The sequence below is a fragment of the Thunnus albacares genome, chromosome 14, assembly GCF_914725855.1.
Source record: "Thunnus albacares chromosome 14, fThuAlb1.1, whole genome shotgun sequence".
In the NCBI taxonomy this organism is placed as follows: Eukaryota; Metazoa; Chordata; class Actinopteri; order Scombriformes; family Scombridae; genus Thunnus; species Thunnus albacares.
The window spans coordinates 14,530,001-14,539,476 of record NC_058119.1 but is presented as its reverse complement, the minus strand read 5'-3'; the positions used below and the strand labels follow the sequence as shown (position 1 = coordinate 14,539,476).

Below are 9,476 nucleotides of genomic sequence, written 5' to 3'. Positions count from 1 at the left end.
TTGTTCACATACAAACATTATTTACAGAATATGATTCTTTATATTGTTCCCTATAAATACAAATATTATTAATATAATATTATTTCCTTATATCAAAGCACAATCCAGTTTTAAAAATCAAACAACAAACGCAATTTATGAAATAGAAATCATCCTATAAAAACAAAAGTGCAAAATTAGAGAGCTGTGATTTCTGCTCGTGTTATCCCAGCATCCTTTGCCATGGCATAGAAATGGCCTTGTTTTTCAAGCAGGTTGCTCGGAGAATCAAATTCCACAATTTTACCAGCATCAAGCACCATTACCCTGCGGAGGAAGAACATAGACAAAACCCGCTGACTGAGGAGTGTACAGAAGGAGTGTGTCATTACTGCCCGGCAGAGGAGGATCTGGTGAAGATAAACTTCCTGCTCTAATGTGAAACGGATGGATGTGTACATATTTGTGCAGAACATTTGAAAACACAGTTGGTCCAGAAACAAGGACAGGAGGGTGGGGGAGAGTGGGCATTTTGTTTTAGGTGAGAATTTTATGTTTTTACATGTGTGTCAGCCTTGCAACAAACAGACAAACTGCCCAGGATGTTTCCTGCCTTTTACTAAATGGATGCTGAGATGAGATCCAGTCTACCTGATGGATGGATATATTGATGGAAAAAGGATATATGGGCCAAATCAGAAGTTTTCAATCATTTTTTTTGTTTTTATATGGGTATTTTTTTTGTAAATGCTCAACTCTGGTGACCTCCAGTGAAAGTAAAGAGTTCATTCATTCATTCATTCATTCATTCATTCATTTTACATTGTCAAAAAAGTGCATATAGTGCAAGGTTCCCCTCACTTTTAGGTTAGTTCCAAAAAATGTAGTTAAAAACCTGTAGTCTACTTTCATAATATAAGTATAAATTATTGCCATTGGTTACTGCATTTCTTTCTCGATGTTGTGCTATGATGTTATTGTAATTCTCAACTATAACACAACATAAAGTTAACTGGGAGTACTGGAAGCACCTTTTCATGTGGAAACCTAACTCTTATATATGAAAGATTTGTTGAATACATTTATTGCACAGAGCCTACACCACCTTTCACCCCTATCTTTAGGCTATGGCACTGCACACACATCCAGAAGAAGCAAAAGATGACTTTGAAGTCAAAGAGATCTTTTCATGTCTGATTGTCTACAAAGATGCATGTAGGGGCTGAACTGCACCTCACAGCTGTGACCATCTGACGTCTGTCACAAAACAGGAGGCACCCTAACTGCTGGAACACCTGCTCCATTAAAACTGATACTGAATCAGACTAGCCCATTGTTTGAGACTGAAACAGAAGACAAAGGTCTGAAAAAAAAGAAACAAATACACAAATAATCTAATTCTATTCTAATTCTTACACAGCAAACTCCATCTGATGATGAAGACTGTCAGGTATGATTAAAAGCTCCGGATCAAGCAAGTAAGTAGAGCTGAGATTGTTTTGTCAGTTGCTGTTTTCAAGATTAAGAATGAAAGCTCTGAAAATCTGAGTATGCAGACCTTGTGTTTAGATGATTTTGTCAAGTAAATAACACTCTTCTATATGCTGAAAGTGTTGTTTAATCCAGTTTTTGTCAAACAGCAGTTTGTCATTTTGATACTTTCATAAGAAGTAAGGTGGTAGAACATGCCATTTTTGGTTTATTTGCTTTATATTATTTGTTTTATGTTTACTTTGACAACAAAGTAATTTACTTCTGGGAGGAATTACCTCATGTGAAAACATTGCATAAATAATGTGTCATACTCAGTGGTGTGCAAAACAAAAGAAGAGTGAAGGAAGAAAGAAATATTATGTCATGTTCACAGGAGAGGAAGGAGTGCCAAAACACTTCATCAAAACATTTTATGGAGCACTAACTCACCTGGAGCTATCCATGATGCTATGCAAGCGGTGGGCGATGGTGAGGACAGTGCAGTGTGAAAACTCTTTGCGAATGGTGTTCTGAATCAGGTTGTCTGTCTCCAGGTCAACAGCTGCTGTGGCTTCATCCAGGATTAAGATGCGAGATTTTCTCAGCAGCGCTCGGGCCAGACACAGCAGCTGCCTCTGCCCAATACTAAGAGGAGAGTGATATGTGTTGATATCTCAAAAGAGCACTTTTGGAGCACACATTAAATGGTTAAAATAAAGTACAATTGGACGATTATTAGCAATAGCTTCAAACATACTCCAGGTTTTTACCCTGACATATCATTGATATTTTAGGACCTTCTGGCACACTTGAGCTGAGCTTGAGCTGTGTTAGTGACATGTACTGACACCCAATTAGGCTTAGATTGTGTGCAGTGAACTGACAACACGTTCAATGACAAGGTAATTATCTGAAGATGCTGGAAATCACCACACTGGCAGGTGCTATATATGGTCTTGGTGTGTATGCTTAGAAAGGATTTGCACATGGCCAACATTTCATTTGATGGGAAAAACAACAGCAAATGGTTTTACCACAGCTTTAACAGGGGATGGAACAACATTAAATATGTCTTTAACGAGACTGGAAGCTCAGTCCAACATCTCTACCTGATTACTAAACTGAGATATCAGATTGTATATGTTCTGTGCCATTTACATCAGTGTTGACTGAACTGTGCATTTAGGTATTTGTTGGACCTACCTGAGGTTCTCTCCTCCCTCTGCAACCTCATGTTGCAATCCTTCCTGCAGCCCTGCTACATAGTCCTTCAGATGGGAGAGCTCCAGCACTCTCCAGATCTCCTCATCACTGGCTCTGTCAAATGGATCCAGGTTCATTCTCAAGGTCCCGGAGAACAACACCGGATCCTATGCCCACAGGGTTAGGTCAGTGTACCATTTAGAACAGAATGCTGTGTGTGGGTTATAGTGTTTTTCTCATTTTGTGTGTATACCTGTGGTATGATGGTGAGACTGTTTCTGAGGTCATGCAGGCCGAGGGTGGAAATATCTATGTCGTCAATGAGGATACGACCTTCAGCAGCTTCAATGATTCTGAACAGGCAGTTCGTTAGGCTTGATTTGCCAGCTCCTGTACGGCCCACTATACCAATCTGGATACAATGAGACAACATGGCGAACAGGACAGAACATGTGAAACATATCTTTAAACACATCGTTTCATATGAGTTTTATAACCTACAGTCACTGTTTCTGAATGTTATGCACTTCATGTTACGTTGAATGCATGGCCCCCTTTCAGTGCACTGAACAGCTGTGGAACACCTGATCCAGGGACTTCTCTATTCAGCAGTCTAGATAAAGCCTACATACTGATTATATATACAGACACACATACAAACCTTCTCAGTGCTGTGAATGTCACATGAGATTCCATGCAGCACCAGGTCTAAACCAGGTCTGTAACGGACCTTGTAGTTTTCAAACTGCAGTCTGCCTGCCTCAGGCCACTCCTCTGTTGGATGAGTGTCAGTTACCCACTTGGCCTGTAGAAACACAGACACAGTGTTGTTTTTCATTTTGTGAGGTCATTGCTAAGATTGTGTGTTTTTGTTTTGTTTATGTTAGGTGTGTATGACGTGGGTCTATATATATTTGGAAAATTGAGTTTATTTGTGTTATGATGGAGAAGTTGTGACAAAGAAAGATGAAAGTCCCTACTGGTGGATGTCTCAATATCAATAAACTGCATCTAAGGGAGCTACAGTGTGCGGACCTTCGTGATTCTTTGTTACATTGTTTCATTGGTCCACCACCTGTTTGAAGTTTATGGGATGTGTGCATCTACTACACTTCTGGATGTTGGAGAGGTTGCTATGGTGAGCTATGACACATCTGCCTATGTTTGTCTTCTATGACTGTGCTTACTTGTATGAGCAGATAGAGGAAAGAACGAAAACATAGGAATTAAACAACAAAATGATAATGACACCATCTAAAGACACTTTTATAAATTCTGTATCAAAAGTATAAAACTTAAAAGATCATCACATTCATTAAAAAATGAAAGGAATCAATGGAAAACAATGTGTTGTCAGCAACTAAAGCACAATTCAAGAGCTCATGTTTGCAGAGTGGTTTGTAAAAGTACAGAGAAGCTCTCTATTCAACATACCTCGTTCTGAATCTCTGTGTATTCACTCACTCTCTCCACAGCTACAATATTGGTCTCCAGCTCTGAGGTCATCCTCACCAGCCAGTTGAGGGTCTGAGTTACCTACAAAACCCCAACAGGAAAGAGGAATATGTTCATATGTTTAGCATTATTACCACCTTATTATCACCGCCGGCATCATCATAATCACTGTAATTATTATTGCCATTGACATCAACATCATCATCTGCAGTGTGGTAATGAGAATGTGAGTGTATCAGCGACTGACATTAAGGGCGTAGGATATAGACAGGCCAACCAGGCCGCTATCCAGAGAATCTCTGGAAATGACGGCAAACAGAGCAGCGAAAAACACCACCAGGTTTCCCAGAAACTCCAGACGAATGGCCAGCCATCTGTAGAGTGAACAAACACGCATAGAAATCTACACAAGTGCAAACAAATTCAAAGATGTCATCATTTTACCAACATTCTGAAAATCCCACAAGGGTTATTATGTGCTTGGATTTTTTAATGATTTGTGTTTGAAGGTGCATTTGATGTTCAATATCTGACCTGTTTGACACTATCCACGGGTAGACACACTTGAGGTTTTCATCAATAGTTATTTCGTTGTGTTTAAGAAATCTTTCTTGATGGCCATAGGCTCTTATCACCGACAAACCCGACACCGTCTCACCAAAGTGTGAGTATATGGGAGAGCGAGACACTGAGTCCAACCGACGCAGCTGCCTTGAAGTTGCTACATAGAAGCGCTAGTTAAAGAGAGAGGGCAAGAGAAATCAACAGAAACACTGGATGGTTTAATTGGATTCCCATAAGAATAGGAACAAACCATTATCTTGTTTATATTCACTGTCTGCTTTCCTTTTTGTTACTTTTCAAGAAATAAATCTCCTTTCTTCTTTATTCTCTTTTCCACCTGCTGTGTTTTTCTTCACATTTGCCTGTGCTATGTTGTTCTGCTTACCTGTACAAAGTAGTAGACCAGGGCCAGAGGAATGATGATAATGGTGAAGTAAGGGGTGGCCAGACAGATGACAAACAGTGTCCCCAGCACACCCAGCAGACACAGGAGCCAAGAGCGGAAAGATTGTGGGATGGCTTCGTCCACTGTGAAAATATCCTTTTGGACCAGTGTTGAGGAAGTTAGTGTTTATTTAAAAAAAAAAAAAACATTACAGTGACCCAGAACAGAATAGAACAATCCCATCTAGATAGACACCTCCATTTTTTAACTTATTCCCATGGAAATACCAGACTTCCTGGCAGACAAGGACATATTTGAGTATATTTGAGTGTGTGGGTCATCACACAGAGAAGGAACATCAAGCTCAATTTTAGTCTAGTCTGCCTGACTCATTGATCCTTTATCTGACTGAGGTTTGAGCAAGTTAGAATCTACAGCCCCAACCATGGCTTTGAAATATCAGTAGCCTAACTGCGCTGTGTGTTGATAAATCCATGGCACTGTCAGTGGTGTTGAAGTAGCAGACAGATTTTTGTCCATTCTGTCAGTTTTGTCTTGGATCTATAATATTCTCTAAACTATATACTATAAATACTCTATTTCTCACTACTATATTGTAGCCTGTATACTCTATAGAGGAGTGTCACCTTCGTGATCAGACAAGTAGTAACATGTACTTGTGGAAGAGCAAAAGGATCATAGAAACACACCACTGCCTGTGGTATTCCAATAATATTCCTAAAATATTTCTATGATCATTCAGTAGCATCTATGCTGTTGAAACTACACTCCTAGACCAAGCCATCTCTGTAACAAAATATTTTAGGGGATACATGACCACAGATATAGTTTTTACTATAGATGTTTGGTGCAACCTGGGAGTGAAGCAGGTAATGTGACTGAGGAAATTAACCTGCACTGATCACACTGTGCTCAGCTGGTACAGTTACATAATTTGAGGTAATGTTTATACCGTCACAACTACGGTGTGTTTTGAAAAATAAGCATCATTGAAATACTTAATGTCCACTTCCGGTCAAAGGATCGGCCTACAAACATATGTATTTAGCCTAATAGCAGTTTTATTAAATCAAAATTATAATCACAATTACAATATCAAGATTTAGGCTAGGTCTATGTAATAGTCCTGCAGTCCTTGGTTTAGGGTTACGGTTAAGGGGCCATCCTGTTGGGCCATCCCCCCTGTTAAAAATTAAGAAATCAACTACTGCATAGACTTGTTCAAGTTACCCTCTTAAGACTACAATTATAAAGGTATCACAACCTCCGAAAGCAAGAACAAAAGAAAATGGGAAAAATTATGGAAAAACATGAAAAGGTAAATGATAAATCCTACCTTTGCAAAGCGGTTTACAACCCTTCCAATGGGTGTGGTATCAAAGAATACCATGGGAACTCGCAGTATGTTGTTGAGCAGCCTTGAGTGCAGGATGCGAGATGCAGAGACTGAAGCATTGGCTAGGAGCAGCGTACCAAGGAAAACAAAGAAGCCTGCAATAAAACGAGAGTTCATAAAACATGTGTCTGCACCTTCATATCATAAAATCCAGTCTTGCACAAAAACATGAATGAGGTTAGTGAAAAGAATATTGGACCCATGTGCACTTACTATAATGGTTGAAACCTTATCCTCAAGCTTTGAATGTTACCAAAAGGTAAATGGTCTGCATATATAGAGCGCCTTTCTAGTCTTCCAACCACTCAAAGTGCTTTGCACTACATGCCAACATTCACCCATTCACACACATATTCATACACTGATGACAGAGGCTGCCATGCAAGTTGCCAGCCTGTTCATCAGGAGGAGCAGGTTCTAATGCTTATTCACACACAGATGGCACAGCCTTCAGGAGCAATTTGGGGTTCAGTATCTTGCCCAAGGACACTTCAACATGCGGACTGGAGGAGCCAGGGATCAAACCACCGATCTTCTAATTAGTGGACGACCCACTCTACCTCCTGAGCCACAGCCTCCCCAAGAATGTGTGAGTTAAATAGAGGCAAGATTGAAGCACTGGAAGATCTGCTCATTGTAAAAGACACATTTTAACTTCTAAGAATGGGACAAATGTGAAGCATCATGGACCACTGAGGCGAAGAAAACTTCATAATGGTACATCCACTACTTCTGTTAGGAAAGTGCTAAAATGCAGTATATCCATTTATTGCTTTCAGGCCTGATTGTTGTAATAGTGTAGTTCTTCATCTTGCAGTACAATGAAAAAAACATACTGTATGAACCCACACTCAAGTGCACTTCACTCTACTTTTATCACCTGTTGCAAATCAGTTACAGTTAGTCCAAATCTTTGCTGCTTATCTGCTAAATGAAGCACCACATCAGTTTGGTTCATTAGATCATCTTATGAGTTGTTTCATTCAGGCTTCTGCACCTGATTTGCAATCCAGGAGAGGTACTTAACATTGAAGACAGACCAAATGGCTGAATAAGCCTGAGCAGCATGGGAGGGCTTCAGGAACTAAAGACAGTTCTCAGTGTGAGGAGACAGGATATATCATCAGAGGTTTCCTGCCTCAGGAGAGGGTGATCTACTTTTATAAACAAAATCTTTATGACATGCTGACAAATACTTAAAGTACAGACTGCACCAATAACTCTCCAGCAGGAACCATCAGTAAAATGGAAATATAATACCCAACACATGGCTGATCTACTTCCATTCTGTAAAGGTCTGTTCTCATCATTGCAAGCAATCATAAGAAACCATCTTTCTGTCACTTGCAAATCATGATACGGGTGATGATTAATTTTTCTTTCTGTTTCCAGATAAAGCAAATTCATAGAGGGTCACAATATGCCAACAGCTGAGAAAGGATTGTGGGTTTGCCAGTTATCATTTTATGACTTTCATGTTTTTGTTTCCTCATCTGACAAGAGAATGGATCCCCCAAACAACTCAAACCACAAATGCTGTCCTATTTATGAACAAAATATGCTGGGCCTGCTGATTCTTTGTCCAGTCTTCTGTTATGTAATGTCCCCTATATTACACTGTCTTACAATATAGCCCTCCCCCACCCCTTCACCCCCATCCTTTTTTTAAAATAATTGTTATTATAACAGTATAGGTGGTATAATTGAAACAAACAACATCCTCCTCACACTATAAAAAAGATCAGTTGATTAGAAACATCTACTGTACAGTGATATAAACGCTTGGCTCCAACATCAGCCAATCCTTGTATGACTCACTATGGTCTCACTAGTCAGCATGTTTATTTTTTCCATCGTCACACTTGACAATTTCAACATCAGCCTATCATTTACAAGCAACTGAACTCTGCACTTCAAGCTGTAACCTCACCTTGATCTGTTTACACCCTGTATCTGATTGGCTACAGGGAGAAATTAAAGAAACTGGGGGCTGCAGGCCCTATAAGTCAAATTAGAGAATTACAATAAAGGAAGATAATGAGGAAACAAAAAGAATAAGACTTTTTTTATATTTCAAGCAAAACGTGATGTGCTTTAGTGATTCCTTTGGCAGCGGTGCTTCTCTTTACTCTACAATGATCAACCTGGATACGTAGTAAACACACCCAGTAACACCAATCACTTCATGATCCAGTACAGTTTTCATTAAGTGCTAACACATGGCAGTTTAATGTAAATACAATGGAATAAAGTCACTGTACACTAAACTATTTGCCTCAATTCATGAAGATATGGCAGGAAAACTTGTTCTGACACCTTCTACCTTGAGCCACCACAAGACAGAGTGAAGAGTTCAAATGAGAGAGTGTTAGGGTTTATTTTATTCCATATGTGGAGAATGATATAACCAAGGAATTATCTTTAACAGCCATATTAGCACTTGATGGTGTTTCAGAAGAGTATTGATGAGAAAGAGAGAGGAGAGATGGCTGACGTCTGAAAATAAATAATGGTGGTGAGTCAAACTAATATCTTTAAAGTTAAAATATAGGGTTGAATGTTGCTTTGACATTTGTTTCTGAAGAAAGAAGAAAACTTAAATTTTGTGCTCTCTGGATGTCCACACATTCCCACATAAAGCTGCTGGCAGCAGCTTTCAGTCTGTATGATTCACTATGTACAGTACTGTCTTTTGGGATGTACTTGTACAATAAAGAGTGCATAATATTTAAAAAGAAATCAACCTCCTGCAAAAATGCTCCTCACAGAGAACAACAATGGATTTAGTCTGTTGTAAGTCTGCAAGAGAAAAAATGTATTTGCACAAATTTAAAATATAAAGCAGTTGGAATGAATAAAAACCGACCACAATGAAACAGAGGAAATGGCAGTATTTCATTATAATGCCTGTCAGCATAGATGATTCAATCATGACTTCAACATATACCTATAATCTTTTGGAAAATCAGCATAAGTAAAAAAGCCCCCCACATGTGACAA

General features: G+C 39.2%; 1 protein-coding gene across 1 annotated transcript in view; it reads right to left on the bottom strand.

Moving 5' to 3' along the window:
• The window catches only part of abcc2 (ATP-binding cassette, sub-family C (CFTR/MRP), member 2), a 23,723-nt gene continuing 14,247 nt past the window's right edge, over positions 1 to 9,476 (bottom strand). The window contains exons 23-32 of the mRNA XM_044373385.1: positions 6,417 to 6,571; positions 5,060 to 5,215; positions 4,645 to 4,844; positions 4,358 to 4,484; positions 4,090 to 4,191; positions 3,317 to 3,460; positions 2,909 to 3,067; positions 2,656 to 2,822; positions 1,903 to 2,097; positions 1 to 306 (exon numbers count right to left, since the gene is read on the bottom strand). Of these exons, the coding sequence (XP_044229320.1) occupies positions 177 to 306; positions 1,903 to 2,097; positions 2,656 to 2,822; positions 2,909 to 3,067; positions 3,317 to 3,460; positions 4,090 to 4,191; positions 4,358 to 4,484; positions 4,645 to 4,844; positions 5,060 to 5,215; positions 6,417 to 6,571 (1,535 nt within the window). The 3' untranslated portion in view covers positions 1 to 176. The remainder of the gene's footprint in view (positions 307 to 1,902; positions 2,098 to 2,655; positions 2,823 to 2,908; positions 3,068 to 3,316; positions 3,461 to 4,089; positions 4,192 to 4,357; positions 4,485 to 4,644; positions 4,845 to 5,059; positions 5,216 to 6,416; positions 6,572 to 9,476) is intronic.